The following is a 22368-nucleotide window of genomic DNA, read 5'->3' on the forward strand; positions in this document are numbered from 1 at the left end:
TATGCATCCATTAGCCCTCTGTGTCTGTACTGTTAAGGGAATTACACTTAATCTAAATAATCTTTACTTTTATATAGCGCTAACATATTCCACAGTTTGCACACATTTTTCATCACTGTCCCCGATGGGGCTCACAATCTAAAATTCAGTATGTCTTTGGAGTGTGGGAGGAAACCGGAGTACCCGGAGGAAACCCACGCAAACATATAGAAACTCCTTGCAGATGTTGTCCTTGGTGGGATTCAAACCCAGGACCCCAGCGCTGCAAGGCTGCAGCGCTAACCACTGAGCCACCGTGCTGCCCACTTAACATTATGGCTGGTCCAAACAATCAGGGCAATTGTTACCACCCACCTTTTGTGTCTACCTCTTTCCTCATAGACTGTAAGCTTGCGAGCAGGGCCCTCTTTCCTCTTGGTATTTGAAATAATCTATGTGATTATTGTTATGCTGTAATGTCTATTGTCTGTACAAATCCCCTCTGAAATGTAAAGCGCTGCGGAATATGTCGGCGCTGTAGAAATAAAATTTATTTTTATATTATTATTATTAGGAGAGAACTTTGATCGGAGCTAGAGCAGAGCCCTTTCCTAAGTTTAATGCGCCAAAGTCCGGGCGCCGGTATCCGAGACTGTGTGTGATAGGAATAGAAGTTGTAACCACTTTATTCCCATCTAAGACTCGACGACACAGCAGCAACGTGTGTGAGCCGGGACGTGATTGTAAGAAGTCCCCGAAGTAGGCTACAGCTGCCTGTCATGCGAGTGGAGTTCTGAGTAACAGCAAGAAAGAGGAACTCGAGTGCAATTCATAACGACAATTACTTCAGATTAGCGCTAGTAAGGAGACGTTCAGAAAAGGCACATTTGGAAGGGAGTGCTGGAAGGGTGTATTCCATCTGCCTAGGATTTGGCTGAGCCCCTGACCTGAAGGACACGGCACTGAAGCGGGCACCTGTCTATGCCAGAAACGTGAGTAAAGCATTGGAACTGCATTCAGCTGTGTCATTGCCTTCTTCCTGCGTCAACCTACTCAGCACTGCTACATCTCTGTGCCTAACACTACACCATCTACCTCAACATCTACTGCTGCCCTGGGACAACAGCTCTGCCTGTAGAGAGCTATTACATCTCTGCTGCACCCCATCATCTGTCCCAGAGGATCTGCACTGTAGCGCTGGTCACCTCTGACCAGATACCACAGGTGGTGTCACGAACTTATCCATACATAAACTTTACTTCATTTCCACTTATTTTACATGGACACCCATGGCCACGGACCGGGTCACCGCCACCGCGACACATCCCCTTTAAGACACCGGCCTGGTACCGAGTAAGCACCCTCAGGGTGCTCCATATATGTACAAAAAGTCAGTAATTGCAACAGGTAATATTGGTGTGGTATGTAAGTCTAACAAATGTTACTAAAACAGGTGTGCAAAAAAGACCTGGGTTATTCTCAAGTTTTCTTGAGCAGTGCACAGCTTTCCAGTCTCTTTACCAAACAAATTTAAATATTAGACAAAGATAACACAAGTAAACACAAAATGCAGTTTTTAAATGAAGGTCTTTTTTATTAATGGAAAAAATAAATCCATACCTACAGGGCCCTGTGTGTAAAAGTGATTGTCCCCATGTAACAGTGAGGGGGATCATATGTGAGGGTCGATATGTATCCCCCAGGATGCGGGCAGAGTCCTATTAGACCCGCTGGAGTGCCTTGTATTCACAGCATGACGCCTGTGAGTCACAAGGCAAAGTAAAAGTAAGTGTGGACCTGGTCAAGCTATTTGGCCAAGGCAATGTTCAAGAAAACCCAGGAAGTGCTTTTACTTTTGAAGCGGACTACAGGATGGTAGTGGGGCGGACGCTTTCTCCAAGCCTGGTCTTACAAGTGGTCCATGGCCACAGATTTCAGTTAAAAAGTGGTTTGTGTTTGTCAGTGTTTGTATCAGAGCAAGTGTCTGCAGCATCCAGCCTGTGTGAGGTAACACAGAGCCAAGAGCAGCGAACGCCTGGCAACCTGCAGCATGATACGGTGGCGCATTCGCCCTCTGCAACTGGTTTCTTGTACAAACTATTGTGATGCCCAAGATGCAATCCGGAGAATACCGTGTGCTGTGCACTGTGTGAATTGTTTGGACATGAAACACGTTTATTGTGAACTTTTCTGTGGTCCCTGCCTATCTGTCACATTGCACCAACCCTGCTGCACTAGATACAGTATGGTTGGAAAATGCGGGCAGTGTGAACTGAGGCATATCCTAAAGCATGCTGCATGTCAGTGATCAGGCCTGCAATGCAGAAGCCCAAGCCTGCATATAAGATGGAGGAAATACTAAGACAGTTGGCCGTCTCTCAAGAACAACAGCAGAAGTTGCAGGAGTTTCAGCAGCAGCAGAAAACCAACAATTTGATTCTGCAATAGATTGTACCTCTGCGTGAGACGTCCTCCCCAGCGACAATGGTCCTTTTGGAGGCACAGTACAAGGTCCGGTCAACGCTGAGGAAAATGGGTCCTGAGGACGACATAGAGGCCTTCCTCACTGTCTATGAGCGCACTGCAGAGCAGGAGAGCTTAGTGTATTCCCAATGGGCTGAAGTGGTGGCCCCCTTCCAGATGGGAGATGCCCAGAAAGCCTACCTGGACCTCAGTCGGGACGATGCCCTGGTGTTATGATTAGGTCACCGAGGAGGATAACCGGGAAATAAGCTAGGCAACCAGACCACCAGAAAGGTTGGCAACTTAGTGGATTGCAGACCCCTAAACCTAACAACACAACTAGAATTAGTCGTGGGACGTACCTACAATGCCATAGACGCCTCGCCACAGCCAAAGAGTTAACTAAGCCTAAAGCAAGAAAGGGGAAAGCTAAACTGCCCCGGAGCAGAACCCTAAAGGAATAGATAGCCCCTAAACATATATTGCCGGTGAGACAAGATGAGGCACAAACACAGGCAGAAAATAGAGTAAGCAAGTGATGGGGCCCAAACTGTCTAGATAGCACAGGACAGAAAAGATACTGTCTGCAATCAAGCAAAAACCCTAAAGAATCCAACACGTCTGATATGCAAAAATACTGAGGCCACACAACCTCTCCCTCACTAGATCAGCATTCTGGTGTGAACTGGAAGCAAAACCAAAGACACTTCTATAACAGGGGATTAGCAATACTGAACAGACTGACATAAGCTGTGGCATATGGAGCGGGGTCCAGCAAAACTGGATGAAATGCAAAAAGATTCCAGCAAACAAATAACTTATCTGAACGATGCAGGACCAAGCAGGGGACAAGCGGACTTCAAGATGCACAGGAAGAAAAACAAATCACCAGCAGCAACTGAGGGAAGCTTGCTCACTTAAATCTTCCCAGTCTGTAACATCTGACTTCCACTCATCGTCTTCAGGTGATCGACTTTTGACAACCCGACCAGCTCCACTACCCGCAGCCACCACCAGAGGGAGCCCAAATTCAGAAATCAGGTTAAGAATGTTCACAACAGTACCCCCCCTTGAAGAGGGGTCACCGAACCCTCATCCAAGCCACCAGGCCGATCAGGATGGGCCCGGTGAAAGGCACGAACCAATCTCTCAGCATGAATGTTAGAAGCAGACACCCAAGAATTATCCTCCTGACCATAGTCTTTCCACTTGACCAAGTACTGGAGTCTCTGTCTAGCCAGATGAGAATCCAATACCTTCTCTACCTCATACTCCAGATTACCCCTATCCAATACAAGATCAGGGGGCGCAGCCATGGGAACTACTGGCTCCACAAACCTTTTCAACAAAGATTTATGAAAAACGTTGTGAATCTTAAACATTCCTGGAAGAGCCAAACGGAAAGAAACAGGTTTAAGGATTTACAAAATCTTATAAGGTCCAATGAACCTTGGCTTGAATTTTGGAGACGCAACTTTCATAGGAATATTTTTTGAGGACAACAAACCATGTCACCCACTTTAAACCAGGGACCAATGGTCCTATACCGATTGGCAAACCGTTGGGCCTTCTCCTGAGTGTGAGACAACTTATCCACTACTTGATCCCAAATCTGCTGCATTCTCTCTACCACAGAATCCACACTTGGGCAGTCTGAAGCCTCCACCTGCCCTGAAGAAAATCGTGGATGAAACCCAAAGTTGCAGAAAAAAGGAGAAATCAAAGTGGCAGAACTAGCCCTATTATTTTACAGCAAATTCAGCCAAGGGCAAAAATGAGACCCAGTCATCCTGATCAGCAGATATAAAACATCTCAAATAAGTTTCCAAAATCTGGTTTGTTCTCTAAGTTTCCCCATTGGTCTGAGGGTGAAATGCAGAGGAGAAAGATAACTGAATTCCCAGTTTAGAACAAAAAGCTTTCCAAAATCTGGAACCAAACTGGACTCCTCTGTCAGACACAATGTTCTCAGGAATACCATGCAAACGAACCACCTATTGTAAAAACCAGGGTACCAACTCAAAAGAAGATGGCAACTTTGGGAGTGGTACAAGAGGGACCACCTTAGAAAATCTATCACTGATCACCCAGATAACCGTCATTCTCTGAGAGACAGGGAGATCAGAAAAAAAATCCATTGAGATATGGGTCCATGGCCTCCTGGGCACCGGCAGGGGCATCCACAAACCACTAGAACGAGAACAGGGCTTGGACCGAGAACAAGTCCCACAGGACTGAACAAAATTCCTGACATCACGAGATAAAGCAGGCCACCAAAAAGACCGACTCTCTGGTACCAAAAATACCAGGATGACCAGCTAACGCGGAGAAATGAATTTCAGACATTACTCTTCTCCTCCACTGGTCAGGGACATACAATTTCCCCATAGGGCATCGTTCAGGTTTGTCCTCCTGAAATTCCTCCAGGGCAAGTCTCAAATCGGGAGAAATGGCGGAAAGAACCACACCCTCATTTAGAGTGGTAGTAGGCTCGGTCACATCAAGAGAATCCGCAAAGAAACTCCTAGAGAGGGTGTCCGCCTTAACATTCTTAGTGCCTGGAAGAAAGGAGACCACAAAATTAAAACACTTGGAAAACAAGGCCCACCTAGCCTGTCTAGGATTCAATCGCTTGGCTGATTCGAGATAGATCAAGTTCTTATGGTCAGTGAGGACTACAACTTGATGTCTGGCTCCCTTCAACCAATGTCTCCACTCTTCAAATGCCCACTTCATAGCCAACAATTCCCGATTCCCCACATCATAGTTACATTCAGATGGGGAAAATTTTGGAGAAAAGAAGGCACAGGGATTCATCTTAGAGGTTACAGGATCTCTTTGAGACAAAACGGCTCATGCACCAATCTCAGAAGCATCTATCTCCACCTGAAATGGGAGTGAAACATCAGGTTGCCGTAAGACAGGAGCAGCAGTGAATCTCCGCTTAAGCTCCTGAAATGCTGAGACTGCCTCTGGAGACCAATTCACCACATCAGTGCCCTTGTTGGTCAAATTCGTCAGTGGTTTAACAATACTAGAAAAATTACTTATGAATTTACGGTAGAAATTAGCAAAACTTGAAAACTTCTGGAGCGCCTTCAAAGAAGTGGGCTGAACCCAATCATAAATGGCCTGAACCTTGGCCGAGTCCATTTCAATAGCAGACAGGGACAACATGAATCCCAAAAACGAAATCTTTTGCTCGCCAAAGAGACATTTAATTCCCTTAACGTACAAAGAATTTTCTCTCAAAATCCGGAACACAGTCCGAACATGTTCCACATGAGAATCCCAATCACTTGGAAAAAATCAAGATATCGTCCAAATAAACGATCAAAAACTTATCCATAAAGTCCCGGAAAATATCGATCATGAAAGATTGGAAGACAAAAGGGGCATTAGTGAGCCCAAAAGGCATCACTAGGTACACAAAATGTTTCTCAGGAGTATTAAACGCCCTCTTCCATTCATCACCGTGCTTGATGCGAATAAGATTATACGCCCCTCTAAGGTCCCCCCCCAAGGTCAAGCTTGGTAAACCAACTAGCACCTTTAACTCTGGAAAATACATCAGAAATCAGGGGTAAAGGATACTGATATTTAACAGTGATTTTATTAAGGAGACGATAGTCAATACATGGCCTTAATGAGTCATCTTTCTTGGCCACAAAAAAAAAAATCAGCACCTAAAGGTGAAGAGGATTATCTGATATGACCCTTCTCCAATGACTCCTTGATAGAAGATCGCATAGCATCATGTTCAGGTGCAGATAAGTTGAAAAGCCGACCCTTAGGAAATTAACAACCGGGCACTAACTCGATCGCGCAATCATAACTCCTATGAGGAGGTAAAGACGGGTACTTACTCTCACTAAATACATCACAAAACTCAGCCAAATAGTCAGGAGCATCATGAGACTGGGGAGAGGTGGCGAAAACAGGAGTGTCACTAAGAACACATTGACAACCCCAACTCACCACAGACACAGATTTCCAATCCAAAACAGGATTATGGGTTTGTAACCAAGGAAAACCCAGTACAATAACGTCATGTAAATTATGCAACACCAAAAATTTACAATTCTCTTGGTGGTTCGGGTGTCTTGAATTCTCTCTCTGGCTTTACTGAAGGTAGTGGAGATGGTCAGATTGACAGAGGGGTTGCGAGTTCTCTTTCTGGGCTCCCTCTGGTGGTTACTGGAGGTAGTGGAGCTGATCTGATTGACAGAGACTTGCCACCTGATAATGAGGAAGACGATTGGAGAGTATGAGGTAGAGAAAATATTGGATATAGTGTGGGCAAAGTCGTGCAACTTCAGTGTTATTTTGTGCATCAGACGTGTTGGACCTTTTGCAGGGTTTTTTGCGTGAATGCAGACAGTGTCTTTCCTTTCCTGTCCTGTCTAGTCAGTGTGGGCCCCATCGTTTGCTCAGTCTATTTTTCTGCCTGCGTTTGTGTTTTCATCTTGTCTCACTGACAATATATGTTTGGGGGCTATCTATTCCTTTGGAGTCTGCTCCGCGGCAGTTTAGATTTCCCCTTTCTTGCTTTAGGCTTAGTTAGCTCTCCAGCTGTGCCAAGGTGTCTAGGATCATCGTAGGTGCGCTCCACGGCTAAAGCTAGTTGTGTGGACAGGATTAGGGGTCTGCAATCCGCTTAGTTTCCAACCTCTCTGGTTTTCTGTGGCTTAGCCTGGGCCTGCTATCCTCCTCGGTGACCCATTCATAACAGAATCACCAGCCTAACTATAGACTCTAGGGTACTCTAAAGAAGGAAAGGATTTGAAAAAAAGTGTCAGAATTTTTTTTTATATATTTTTTTCCTCTTTTTTTCTGGGGCTGTAGGAGGATATTTTTTGTCTAAGTGGAGACTAAGCAATTGTCTGATCATGTTGAGCAGCTTGCTGCTGAAGTGCGGGGAATTTCTGCCTATCTCGCTCAATCATCTGCTGTTGAACCAAAAATCTCTATTCCTGATGTGTTTTCTGGGGATCGGTCTGAATTTTTGAATTTTAAGAATAATTGTAAATTGTTTTTTGCTTTGAAACCTAACTCATTGGGGAGCTCTGTGCAGCAGGTTAAAATTGTCATCTCCCTGCTGCGCGGCGATCCCCATGACTGGGCCTTTTCTTTGACACCCGGAGATCCTATTCTGGCTAATGTGGATGCGTTTTTTCAAGCCTTGGGCATGTTGTATGCTGAACCTAATGCTTTTGATAAAGCTGAGAAAACCTTATTGGCATTGAACCAGGGTCAGGATTCTGCAGAGTTATATTGTCAAAAGTTCAGAAATTGGGCGGTCCTTACTAAATGGAATGACGATGCCCTAGCAGCTCTCTTTCGAAAGGGTTTGGCAGAAACCGTAAAAGATGTTAGTTATGGTGGGATTTCCTGTTCCCTCTGGTCTTGACGACTCTATGTCGTTGGTCATTCAAATTGATCGGCGTTTACGTGAACGTAAAACTACACAAGAGGCGTTGCCGCCTTTCGAATGAACTTCTGAACCCATGCAATGCGATAGGGTTTTGTCTAGGGCGCAACGTCAGGAGTTTAGAAGGCGCAATAAATTGTGTTTTTTCTGTGGGGACGCCTCTCATACTATTACTGTCTGCCCTTACCGAGAAAAGCATTTTGCTCACACATTTGCGCTGGGCAGTGTACAGCCTATGTTCCTTTTGGCGATTACCCTGATCTGCTCCTTGTTTACATTTTCCGCTAAGGCTTTTGTCAATTCAGGAGCAGCTTTGAATCTGATGGATTTGGACTTTGCTAAACGTTGTGGTTTTCCCATGATACCCCTGTGGACTCCTATCCCTTTGAGGGGTATTGATGCTACTCCTTTGGCGGAGAATAAACCCCAGTTTTGGAACCAGATGATAATGCGGGTCGCCCCGAACCACCAAGAAAATTGTAAATTTTTGGTGTTGCACAATTTGCATGATACTATTGTTCTGGGTTTTCCGTGGTTGCAAACTCATAATCCTGTTTTAGTTTGGAAATCCTTAATTCCGTTCGGCTCTTCCAGTTACGTTCAAGATTCATAACGTGTTCCATAAATCCTTGTTGAAGAGGTTTGTAGAGCCAGTAGTTCCCATGGCGGCGCCTCCTGACCCTGTATTGGTTAAAGGTAATTTGGAGTATGAGGTAGAGAAAATATTGGATTCTCGTTGGGCTAGACGGAGACTTCAGTACATGGTCAAATGGAAGGGTTATGGCCAGGAGGATAATTCTTGGGTCTCAGCTTCTGACATTCATACCCAAAGATTGGTTCATGCTTTTCATCGGGCCCATCCTGACCGGCCTGGTGGCGTGGATGAGGGTTCGGTGACCCCTCCTCAAGGGGGGTTACTGTTGTGAATTCTCTCTCTGGCTTTACTGAAGGTAGTGAAGCTGGTCAGATTGATAGAGGGGTTGCTAGTTCTCTTTCTGGGCTCCCTCTGGTGGTTACTGTAGGTAGTGGAGCTGATCTGATTGACAGAGACTTGCCACCTGATAATGAGGAAGACGATTGGAGATCTGGGGTTTCAGATTGGGATTTAAGACAGCTGACTCACTCTATTCCTGCTAGTGATTTTCTTTGTGTGCATTCTGTGGTCTGATGTCTCCTGCTCTTTCCCTGCATGGTTCAGCTAAGTGGTTCATTTGCTATTCTGTTTACATTTGATCTGGTTTTGTCTATCTCAGCTTTGTGCGGGTCAGCTAGCTCTGGCTGGGGCTGTGCTGAATCACCGCTCATATGTTACTGCTTGTGCCAGTTTGTTTTGTCCCTTGTTATATTGGTCTCTTTTTGCTTTGCTTTCAGAATTTACCAGAGTGCTGATATAGTGTGGGCAAAGTCGTGCAACTTCAGTGTTATTTTGTGCATCAGACGTGTTGGACTTTTTGCAGGGTTTTTTGCGTGATTGCAGACAGTGTCTTTCCTTTCCTGTCCTGTTTAGTCAGTGTGGGCCCCATCGTTTGCTCAGTCTATTTTTCTGCCTGCGTTTGTGTTTTCATCTTGTCTCACTGACAATATATGTTTGGGGGCTATCTATTCCTTTGGGGTCTGCTCCGCGGCAGTTTAGATTTCCCCTTTCTTGCTTTAGGCTTAGTTAGCTCTCCGGCTGTGCTGAGGCATCTAGGATCATTGTACGTACGCTCCACGGCTAAAGCTAGTTGTGTGGAAAGGATCAGAGGTCTGCAATCCGCTTAGTTTCCAACCTCTCTGGTTTTCTGTGGCTTAGCCTGGGCCTGCTATCCTCCTCAGTGACCCATTCATAATATTCGGGGCTACCCGCATTATCACCTGGGTCCAAAACTGGGGTTTATTCTCTGCCAAAAGGGTACCATCAATACCCCATAAAGGGAACCTGTCACCCCCCAGGCATTTTTAAGTGAAAGAGCCACGTTTTGCAGTACTAATGCTGCATTCTGTCAAGGTGGCTCTTTTATTTAGAGTCGCTTCCACCGCCAAAATAATCATTTTTAAAATTGGTCAGACATACCTGAAGTTTAACCGAGGGGGGCAGGTCTTTCCCCCAGGACACAGATGCCTCACATACGTCAGTCTTGTCCTGCTATTAAATTTGGCGCCGACTCATCAGAGTTCATTTCTTTTTCTCACGCCTGCGCTGTAATATTCTGACATCACTACAGGTCCTGCTGCACCACTGCTCTGCACAGCTCCGCCCCTACTGGTCACATGGTGCTGACATCATCACAGGTCCTGCTGCACCGCTGCCCTGCTCAGCTCCGCCCCTACTGGTCACATGGTGCTGATGTCATCACAGGTCCTACTGCACCACTGCTCTGCTTAGCACCACCCCTCCTGGTCACATGACATTGACATCATCACAGGTCCTGCTGCACCACTGCACTGCTGGGCTCCACCCCTCCTGGACACATGGTGTCATAGGATAGGCAACACTAACTGCGCATGCCCAAGAAAGAATATTACAGCGCAGGCACGAGAAAAAGAAACGCTGAAGAGGCGGCGCCAAATTCAAAAGCAGGACATGACTGATGGATGTGAGGCGTCTGTGTCCGGTGGGGAAAGACCTGCCCCCCGGTCAAACTTCAGGTATGTCTGACCAATTTTAAAAATGATTTTTTCGACGGTAGAAGGGTCGCTAAATAAAGGAGCCACCTTGACAGAATGCAGCATTAGTGCTGCACAAGGTGGCTCTTTTACTTAAAAATGCCTGGGGGTGACAGGTTCCCTTTAAATGAATAGGATTCCGCAGGGTTACCATGGGAAGACCACAACATTTGGCAAAGTCAAAATCCATCAGGTTCAGGGCTGCTCCTGAATCAATAAAAGCCTTAGAAGAAAATGAAGATAAAGAGGATAGGGAAATGTGGATGCCTGTCACAGGCCCCCTGTATGGTGACAAGCGTTCAACCCCACAAGTTTGAACAGAGGGGGGATATGTGAATCAGTGAGGGGGATCATAAGCGAGCGTCTATATGTATCCCCCAGGATGTATACAGAGTTCAATTAGATCCGCTGGAGTGCCTTGTAATCACAGCAGGACGCCTGTGAATCACAAGGCAAAGTAAAAGTACGGTAAATGTGGACCTGGTCATGCTATTTGGCCAAGGCAATGTTCAGGAAAACCTTACAAGGCCTTTGTTTGTTTTTTTGCTTTGTTTTTTTAAAAATTCGTTTTTATTGAAAATACTATAATACAACATTAGCACAAATGTACAACACATGTCAAAGTAACATAAATGTGTAATTATGCAACCATTGTAGTATAAACAAAGAGCTCCGGTCTTAACCCTCTCCCACCCAGGGCCCTCCCCCAACCTTTATTTGACTGGTTCAACTGTGTCTTGCTAATTGTGTGGCTTCCCAAGCCTGCCAATCCCTGGTGAACTTCTGTAAGGCGTTATTTTTGTGGGCTAGCGTTTTTTAAAAAATAAACGTGGCACTAACTGCTTGAGCTATGGCCTCTTTCTTTGGAATAACATCTTTTTTCCACTGTTTAGCTAATAGGAGTCTTGTCGTTAACACAATATGAGCCGTTACCACTCTAGAGCACAGGGGGAATGCATGTATATTTAAGAGCAGGAGCGCCACCTCGGGAGTCGGCTGGACGGTCTGTCCCACTACAAGTGAAATAAGTCTAAAGGCGTGATCCCACAAAGAAGTTATAAGTGGACAATCCCAAAATATATGATATAAGGACCCCACCTGATTACAGTTTCGCCAACATAGATGTGAGGTGTTGGGAAACATGGAATGGAGCTTCACGGGAGTAAAATACCAGCAGAGTATCAGCTTCAAGTGTGATTCAAAGTGGGCCGCACATCTAAACGTCCGTCCTGCCAATTTAATTGCTCTTAACCAGTCCTTGTCAGGTATGGCTTTACCGAGGTCTTTTTCCCAAGATATGAAGGGTATAGATTTTACGAATCTGCTCTTATGTCCCAAGGAATCATAAAGGGGTCTCAAGCCCAGAACTAGGGATGAGGTAGATGAGAGGGTCCTAATAATATCACTATTAACCCTATATGGGAAGTTTAGATATTTCTTTAAAATGTATTGTACCCGGAGATATGAGAAATGGTCTTTAAAGGTCAAGCCAAACCTGTTTTCCAACTGGGCAAAAGGTAAAAGAGTGCGATCTTCAACTATATCGCTTAATACCGTGATCCCGCCTATCTTCCAATGGTACAGGTCAAGGTCCTCTGATAACACCTCCAGAAGTTCTAAAGGTGCCCCCAGAGGCAATGCAGGGATGTGAGTCTGAGTGGAGGAGTGAACCTGAAGCCAATTAGACAAGGAGTGCTTAGTCAGTGGAAGGAGGGCCCCCAGGTTCCGTGGGTCAACCAGAGCTGCCCATAGCACCACCCTGAGATCGTGTGAGGGTGCAAAATGTGCCTCTATTTGGGACCACCTACTTGGGGGTCGCGATACCACCAGTTCTTCAACCGGCTGAGTTGAGTTGCTATATAGTAATCGTTCACATTAGGGAGTCCCACCCCCCCACTGGCGTTGCAACAAATGTCTCGACAACCGAGGCTGCTTTCCTCCCCAGATGAAGGCGTTCAGAAGCTTATGAGAACGTTGAAAAAACACCTTCAGAGGTGATATCGGCACCGTGCGAAATAAATATAACATTTTGGGCAGTAATAACATCTTAAACAGTGCAATACGACCCACCCAGGAGACTTCAAATTTCCGGGGTCTGCTTATCTCATTCTCAATATCTGCTAGTAGGGGGAGGTAATTGGCTTTGTACAAATTAGTGGAGGATGATGTTACCAACGTTCCCAGGTATGAAATTTGCTCCATCTGCCAGTCCATCCTCATAATGTCCTTAAGGAGTTTCAACTGTGGTAATGGTATGTTAAGGGGTAGAATTTGAGATTTATTCTAATTAATTTTGTAGTAAGATAGGAGGCCAAACTTTTCAATAATCTCTAGAGCTGCCAGCAAAGACTCCAGGGGGCGTGCTAACGTCAATATCACATCATCAGCATACAATGTGATGCAATGAGATTGTTTCCCCACCTCTATGCCCCAGATATCTGGACTTTGTCTGATTGCTTGGGCAAGTGGTTCTAAAGCTAAAATGAACACTAGGGGGGAGAGCGGGCAGCCCTGCCTAGTGCCATTTGTAATGGGGAATGTCTCTGACATTGTATCATTCACAAAAACCCTGGTCGACGGAGCAGAATACAGAGCTTTAATAGCAGTCAGCACCCGACCCCCAAACCCCATACGCTCCAGAACAAAAAAGACAAACGACCATCTCACTCAGTCAAATGCCTTCTCAGCGTCTAAGGACACTACCACCGCTAGTGTTCCCCTTCTATTTATTACATCTCTCAAATCAATTACTTTTCTGGTGTTGTCAGCTGCAGTCCGCCCTTGCACAAAACCTGCCTGGTCTGGGTTAATAAGGGAAGGAATGATACGCGCCAATCTCAGAGCAATACACTTAGCATAAATTTTGACATCAGTGTTTAACAATGAAATCGGGCGGAAATTTTGGGACACCTCTGGTGGCTTTCCTTGTTTTGGGAGTGTGATCACAGTAGCTGTCAGCATTTCTTTTGGAAAGCTCCCTTCATTTGCTGCTAATTGTAGGGTTTTGCATAAGTGTGGGACTAAGGTTTCCTGGAAAGCTTTATAGTACAAGTTTGTAAGACCGTCTGGGCCTGGGGCCTTCGCCTCTGGGAGAGAGTTAATCACTTTGGTCAATTCAGTCTCCGTCAAAGGTGCGTTTAAGATTTCTAACTGGTCTGGTGCAAGAGTTGGGAGATTAATGTTTGACAAAAACAGATTTGTATCAGGGGCTGTTGGGCCATGGAGGTCTGCTCTTGGATCTAAGTTACACAAAGAAGCATAGTAATCCTTAAATTTATTGGCGATTTCCCGAGGAGTGCATATCTTAGAATCGGGAGATAAGTTCCTCAAAAAGGGGATCTTAGTTTTAGAAGTTTTAATTTTCACTCTGGATGCTATCAGTTTACCCGCCTTATTATTTTGGGAGTAGTAATGGTCTCTGGCGATCATAAGATTTTTTTCATAATTGTGTAAGAGTAATTCCTGCAATTCCAGTCGAAGATCACGTAGTTTTCACATTTGGGCAGAGGATGAGGCTCTTTTATTCATGTATTCCAGTGAACTGATCGATGCTGTAAGGTCTGATAAGCGTTTTTCTCTTTGCTTTTTAAGGATATGGCCTATTTTAATAAAGTGGCCACTGATAAACGCTTTATGGGCATTCCATACATGGAAGTAACTAGTGTCCGAGTCTGCATTGAGCTCAAAGTATTCTTTAAGCGCTACTTTTGTTTGTGCCACTAAATGGGGGGTTTTTAGAATAAAAGGGTTCATCTTCCAAGTGGAGTAAAGGGGGCACTCAGATTCTTCCCTAATAGACATCTTTAAGGGGGCGTGATCCGACCAAGTTATTAAACCTATTTCTGATGAGTTGACAATATTAAGGAGAGACCTGCTAACCAAGAATAGGTCTATCCGGGAGTAGGAGCGATGTACCTGTGAAAAGTAGGTATAGTCCTTCTCACATGCATGAAGAACCCTCCATATGTCATACAGGTCATCCCGAAAGGCTAAGGGGGGGAGAACAGGCGGCCCCCTGGATTTTGGGGTGGAAGAGTCCAGAGAATTATCAAAAACACAATTAAAATCCCCACATAGGATTACGTGGCCCTGTTTAACCTTATTGATTCTAGTTAATAATTTTTTAATAAATCTAGTCTGCGCTTGGTTTGGAGCATAAATGACGGCTATAGTATAAAAAACATTATTTATGGTGCCCACTTGTATGAGGTATCGACCTGCAGGGTCAAGTTCTAGATAAGTCGAGGAGAAAGCAACAGACCCCTTGATAGCTAACATCACCACTCTCTTTTTTTTCGAGAAATTAGATTGGACCACATATGGAAAGAGCCAATGAGATAGTCTGTGGGAGTCTTTCTCCAATAAGTGCGTCTCCTGGGCACAAAATACCTCACATTTAGCTGTGACCACCTGTTTCCACATATAAGATCTTTTATGAGGGCTGTTTAGGCCTCTAACATTAAGTGAGCATATTGTAATAACCATATTGTAAACATACGGATGCTAGTATGACTAATGGGTTGCCCATTGCACCTGTCAGAATTCCCTGCAAAGTGGGAAAATGCTGGACCCGAATAAACCACAGGTACAGTGGGGAAAAAAAGTATTTAGTCAGTCAGCAATAGTGCAAGTTCCACCACTTAAAAAGATGAGAGGCGTCTGTAATTTACATCATAGGTAGACCTCAACTATGGGAGACAAACTGAGAAAAAAAAATCCAGAAAATCACATTGTCTGTTTTTTTTTCATATTATTTGCATATTATGGTGGAAAATAAGTATTTGGTCAGAAACAAAATTTCATCTCAATACTTTGTGATATATCCTTTGTTGGCAATGACAGAGGTCAAACGTTTTCTGTAAGTCTTCACAAGGTTGCCACACACTGTTGTTTGGTATGTTGGCCCATTCCTCCATGCAGATCTCCTCTAGAGCAGTAATGTTTTTGGCTTTTCGCTTGGCAACACGGACTTTCAACTCCCTCCAAAGGTTTTCTATAGGGTTGAGATCTGGAGACTGGCTAGGCCACTCCAGGACCTTGAAATGCTTCTTACGAAGCCACTCCTTCGCTGCCCTGGCGGTGTGCTTTGGATCATTGTCATGTTGAAAGACGCAGTCACGTTTCATCTTCAATGCCCTTGCTGATGGAAGGAGGTTTGCACTCAAAATCTCACGATACATGGCCCCATTCATTCTTTCATGTACCCGGATCAGTCGTCCTGGCCCCTTTGCAGAGAAACAGCCCCAAAGCATGATGTTTCCACCACCATGCTTTACAGTAGGTATAGTGTTTGATGGATGCAACTCCGTATTCTTTTTCCTCCAAACACGACAAGTTGTGTTTCTACCAAACAGTTCCAGTTTGGTTTCATCAGACCATAGGACATTCTCCCAAAACTCCTCTGGATCATCCAAATGCTCTCTAGCAAACTTCAGACGGGCCCGGACATGTACAGGCTTAAGCAGTGGGACACGTCTGGCACTGCAGGATCTGAGTCCATGGTGGCGTAGTGTGTTACTTATGGTAGGCCTTGTTACATTGGTCCCAGCTCTCTGCAGTTCATTCACTAGGTCCCCCCGCGTGGTTCTGGGATTTTTGCTCACCGTTCTTGTGATCATTCTGACCCCACGGGGTGGGATTTTGCGTGGAGCACCAGATCGAGGGAGATTATCAGTGGTCTTGTATGTCTTCCATTTTCTAATTATTGCTCCCACAGTTGATTTCTTCACTCCAAGCTGGTTGGCTATTGCAGATTCAGTCTTCCCAGCCTGGTGCAGGGCTACAATTTTGTTTCTGGTGTCCTTTGACAGCTCTTTGGTCTTCACCATAGTGGAGTTTGGAGTCAGACTGTTTGAGGGTGTGCACAGGTGTCTTTTTATACTGATAACAAGTTTAAACAGGTGCCATTACTACAGGTAATGAGTGGAGGAAAGAGGAGACTCTTAAAGAAGAAGTTACAGGTCTGTGAGAGCCAGAAATCTTGATTGCTTGTTTCTGACCAAATACTTATTTTCCACCATAATATGCAAATAAAATGAAAAAAAACAGACAATGTGATTTTCTGGATTTTTTTTTCTCAGTTTGTCTCCCATAGTTGAGGTCTACCTATGATGTAAATTACAGACGCCTCTCATCTTTTTAAGTGGTGGAACTTGCACTATTGCTGACTGACTAAATACTTTTTTTCCCCACTGTATGTAAAAGGATAGAAAAAACAAAAACCAAACACAATGCAAACTAATAAAATCAGAAGTAAAGTCATGAAACAGACTGCACTTCGGTCCACAAAACGCGGGAGTAGGAAATCCGCAGGGGGGTATATCACTGTCCGCACCAACCAGTCAGGATGCCACCCTTGTTAAAAGATAATGATTATATCTTCAGCGCCTGTTTCTTTTTGGGAGGACTGTCTGCCATGTCTCCTCTGCCCTAACAGGCGGCTCTCTTTGTTTCTGAGGTTGTTCCTGCACTTGTATATTCCAGGTGCGAAGCAAATCTCTTCCTGTTTCATATGAAGAGACAGTATGGCATGATCCTTTGTTGTTAATTAGCAATTTCTTGGGGTACCCCCACCTGTACGCCACCTGAGATTCTCTGACGGCTGCAGTGATGGGATTAATTAGTCTGTGGAAGCGCAGTGTCTCTGCGGAGAGATCAGCATAAATTTTGATTTGGTGGAAAGGTGAAGGTAGAGATCCTTTCTTTCTGGAATAAGACAGAAGTTCCTCTTTAATATGATAGCAATTAATGCGTGCAACAATATCCCTCGGAACAGTGTCTGGCAAGTGGTTTGGGTGAGATACTCTGTGCGCTCGATCAATAATTAGCTCGTATGGTGAGCAGGAGGGGACCACCGCTTGGATTAAATCTTGCACATAACCCCTCAGCTCAGAGGGTGTGGTGGTGTCTGGTACCCCCTTAATTTCAGGTTGTTCCTGCGGTTACGATCCTCCAAGTCCACAAGTTTATTATATATGGCTTCTATGTCTTCTGCCATGTCATTGTGAGAGTCAATAAGGTTGTAATGGGAAGATGCAAGTTCTCCCATTTTGTCCTCCACATGGGACACTCTCTCCTCCACCTCCTGAATGTGAGATGTAACAGGTTTTAACATTAAAGAAAAGTCCTTTAGCATTGGGGTGTTAAAAGCCATCAGCATATCTTTAATTAAAGTTCCTGAAGCAGGGAGATCTGTTGTAGGAAGTTGCTGTAATACTGCAAGAGATTTACAATTGTCCCCTCCAGAATCCCCTTTCTCCGCAACATCTCTCTTGTTGTTCTGGGAGTGCAGGGGGAGGTGTGCCTTACTGCTTATCCAGCCACCGGCCTGCTGGAACTACATTTCCCTCGTGTCCCTCCGCAAGTGGGGAAAATCTAGATCCTGTTGATGGACCCGGACCCCGGAGACAAGGTGAGGCGAGTGCTGCCTCATCCTGCACCGCAGCGGTGGTCTTTTCTGGGCTCAGGGGCAGTGGAGAGGGGGACTCTCCCGAGGAGCAGGAGACTCTGCTTATTGAGGGGCCATCTTGCCTGGTATCCCTGTTGAAGAAAATTTCCAATTTGCTTTGGTTTTTGAGATTTCTCTTACCCCTTGTCATCTTGCCAGTGATCAGTGAGGATTCGGGCAGCCGGGTGGGTTGATTAATATGCAGGAAAGGCGCTGAAATTGTCGCTTTGCAGGGTCTCAGGGAAGGAGCATTCAGCTCATGCAACTGGCATCCTAGGCATCCAGGCCATGCCCCCAAGGCCTTTTTTTTAAGGAAACTACAGGATGGTAGTGTGGCTGTCCGCTTCCTCCAAGCCAGGTCTTATAAGTGGCTCATGGCCACAGATTCTGCTTAAAAACTCTGCAGTATGGGGTTCGTGTGTATGTGTTTGTTTGCAAGCAGCATAGCAGGTGGCTCTGCAGCATCCAGCCTGTGTGAGGTAACACAGAGCCAAGGACAGTGAACACCTGAAACCCTGCTGGTGATGCAGTGGTGCAGTTGTCCTTGGCAACTGGTCTTGTGTACGGACTGTTGTGATGCACTGGCCACGATCCAGAGGTTACTATGTTCTGTGCACTGTGTGAGTTGTTTGGACATTAAACACGTTTGCTGTGAACTTTACTGTCGTCCCTGTCTATCTGACACTCTGTACCAACCCTGCTGCACCACATCCCCTAAATCTAATAAATGGTTGGGCCACCATTGGCAGCAACAACTGCAATCAAGCTTTTTGCAATAACTGTCAATGAGTCTTTTACAGTGCTCTGGAGGAATTATGGCCCACTCAGCTTTGCAGAATTGTTGTAATTCAGCCACATTGGAGGGTTTCCGAGTATAAGCCACCTGTTTAAGGTCATGTCACAGCATATCAATCTGGCTAAGGTCAAGACTTTGACTAGGCCACTTCAAAGTCCTTTTTTTGTTTTTCTTAAGCCATTCAGAGGTGGACTTGCTGGTGTGTTTTGGATCATTGACCTGTTGTATAACCCAAGTGCGCTTCAAATTAAGGTCACGAACAGATGGTCGGTATTTTTTGGTACTCAGCAGAAATCATGGTTGGATTTATCAAAGCAAGTCTTGCAAGGTACAAAAGCAATAGAAGCAGGAAAAGTGAATGAACACTGGAATAATTAATACATTTTTATTAACACCAAATATTAAAACAACTGCATATTAGCAAAGAGATAAAATTTACATACAGAGGGGAATAAAGGCAACACAGGAAAATAACGGTGAAAAGACGTATAGAAAAATGGGTCCAGTGATGATATGGTATGAGTCACAAATATCAACAAGTGATAGAGAAATAACAGGGCAGTACTTGTGCATAAAATATTACATATTAAGTAGCAATGTACATCCACATGAATAAGTAATTAATTTCATATGAGGAAACCCAACAGAATTTCTGAACACACATAAATAAATAAAAAGATAAATTACCATATATAAATAAATACCCAGTAGCTCCAATGAACTTTTTGCCAGGAGGCTTTCTCAAGGAGTGCGAGGGAATGATACAAAGAAGGGGTATATTTATGTCAACACAACCAATCATAGAGAATGTGTTAAATGTGAAAGTAAATGTCTCATAGGATAGCCCAAGCATGTGCTGACTAAGACAGTTTTCATTGGCGAAAGGACAAATCACATACAGGTGAAAAAGAATTTTTAATTAGACAGCAGCAATGTGTGCCACGGTGGAACGCAATACCAAAGGCAGAAAATTACATATGTGGGACGTGACTGCAATTGTGAATTACTAATCCGAATGTGTTCCAGTGTGGAGCGCACTGCAGAGAACTGACGTTCATGAATATATGTGAATGGATAACATTTCCATAATTATCCAGCTGCGCTCCAGGCTAGAACGCATACCGGGAGGTTAAGCCATCAAGACGGAGGTGGAGCGTAATGTGTGCATGATCCAAAGTGGCAGCAAGCAGGTAGCATGGTACGTTCCAATGTGGAATTCATGTCCGCCTGGTGCTGAAGACCGTAACCGGAAATGACACATAGCGGGTGGCCCATGGAGGGACCCACCGCAGAGTGTTTCGGGGATAATAGTAATAATTGTGTTCCAATAATAAGTGACAATACCGTTCCAGACTATTACACTACCACCACCATATTTTACTGTTGGTATGATGTTCCTTTTCTGAAATGCTATGTTACTTCTATGCCAGATGGCAAAATGTGAGACGAGCCTTTATGTTCTTATTGCTCAGCAGTTTTTTTTTCTTGGAACCTTACCATACAGGACATTTTGCCCAGTCTCTGTCTTACAGTATAATGGAGTCATGAACACTGGCCTTAAATGAAACAAGTGAGGCCTGCAGTTCTTTGGATGTTGTTGTGGGGTCTTTTTTGACCTCTTGGATGAGTCGTCACTGCATTCTTTGTGGATAATGTCTCTCACTGTGGTACGCTGGAGTTCCAAATCTTGAAAAATCGCTTTATAACTGTTCCCAGACTGATATATCTCAATTACTTTGTTTCTCATTTATTCCAGAATTTCTTTGGATAGCGACAAGATGTCTAGCTTTTGAGGATCTTTTGATCTGCGTTACTTGGTCAGGCAGGTCCTATTTCATTGATTTCTTGATTGAGAACAGGTGTGGCAGTAATCAGGCCTCAATGTGGCTAGGGAATTTGAACTCAGCTTCCCAAAGATGTGACTAACCACAATTAATTTATATTTTAAGGGGATAATAATCTTTATTTATAATAATCTTTATTTTTATATAGCGCTAACATATTCCGCAGCGCTTTACAGTTTGTGCACATTATTATCACTGTCCCCGATGGGGCTCACAATCTAAAATAGGGGGCAATCAATTTTTCCCTTAATAATAAAGACCTTAATTTAAAAAGTGCAGTTTGTGTATAATTGTGTTATTTTTGTCTAATATTTTAAATTTGTTTGGTGATCTGAAACGAAACATTTAAATATTTCAAACATGCAAAAGAATAGGAAATCAGGAAGGGGGCCAACACTTTTTCACACAACTGTATATGGTAAAATGAATGCTGTCTTTCAAAACTACAACTTGTCCGAAAAAAAAACTAAAACTCATAAATAATAATAATAATAATTTTTATTTCTATAGCGCCAACATATTCCGCAGCATTTACAATTAAGCGGGGACATGTACAGGCAATAAATTCAATACAAGTTAAGACATTTTAAACAGTGACAATAGGAGTGAGGTCCCTGCTCGCAAGCTTACAATCTACAAGCATGTATTTCAAGGAAAAAATGTAAAGTTATGGCTTTTGGAAGATAATGAAGAAAAAAAATAAATGAAAAATATCAATTTCATCAAGCAGTTAACCTTAGCTAACTATACACTTCTTGTTTGTTTTTTTTGTAGCTTCGTGTGACCAGCTATCATGCAATGGTCATGGAGAATGCATTGAGACAATCAACAATTCCACATGTGATTGTGCTCCAGGATTTTATGGATCCCAGTGCCAATATGGTAAAGCTTATTTTTATTGTATTTATTTAAAGAAAACCTGTCGTCAGATTTTTTTTTGCACACAAGGCACTTTGATGCTGATTTAATCCTTACCTTGCTTATATAGAAATCCATTTTGCTGTTTTAGAGAAATCCATAGTTGAAATTATATGCTAATGAATTGTAAGTGTAGAGAGTAGACAATGCACTCACAGCTTTTCTCTAACTGCTGCATGCCTCCAGTGTCTCTGACTGACAGGTAACTGAAACAAGTGAACTTTCATTCAGAAACAGGAAACAGTCAGTGGGCAGGGAATAGGGAAATGGGCAGAAGAGTTGTAAGTGCAGTCACTACCCACTGAACCTACAACTATGATTTTCTATAATACAGCAACATGGATTTATATAGCAAAAAAAAGATTTAATCAGCGTTAAAGTGTCTTTAAATACATGGCATTATTTTGGGGTATAAAATCTTAATAACCACTTCTCTTTAAAGGGTTTCTCTGAGAAATATACTAAAATAAGTATATTCACATTTAAATATTGAACATGTGTTGGAATTTGTTTGGTGCAACAACTTCATTCCTGTCTATGAGTGTTTAGTTGCTAGACTTTTATGCTGTTTATAAACTTAAAAAAAACTCCCAGAGGCTCACAGAGGGAGAGCATGTGACTGGATTTCCTGTTTTCCTGTGTCTGTGTATGAGAGAAGCAGCCTGCTGTAGATGCTGAACAGACAGAGACACACAAATCATTTATTCCTGATCTGTTAAGATTATCATATATTGTTCCTTTTTGTTAATGAACAAAGCTCTGTTGTCACATGCTTGGAGAGTATCCTGAATAATCCACTGCCAACATGTTTCTGAATACCCTTATATATAGCAAAAACTATTCT

General features: G+C 43.8%; 1 protein-coding gene across 1 annotated transcript in view; it reads left to right on the forward strand.

The window, feature by feature from the left end:
• LOC141067361 (L-selectin-like) overlaps nt 1-22368 on the forward strand; it is a 297474-nt gene that overhangs the window by 121426 nt on the left and 153680 nt on the right. The window contains exon 4 of the mRNA XM_073558054.1: nt 21381-21488. Coding sequence (XP_073414155.1) covers nt 21381-21488 — 108 coding nt within the window. The remainder of the gene's footprint in view (nt 1-21380; nt 21489-22368) is intronic.

This window comes from Dendrobates tinctorius, unplaced genomic scaffold (genome assembly GCF_039654945.1).
Source record: "Dendrobates tinctorius isolate UK_male_01 unplaced genomic scaffold, ASM3965494v1 ptg000012l, whole genome shotgun sequence".
Classification (NCBI taxonomy): Eukaryota; Metazoa; Chordata; class Amphibia; order Anura; family Dendrobatidae; genus Dendrobates; species Dendrobates tinctorius.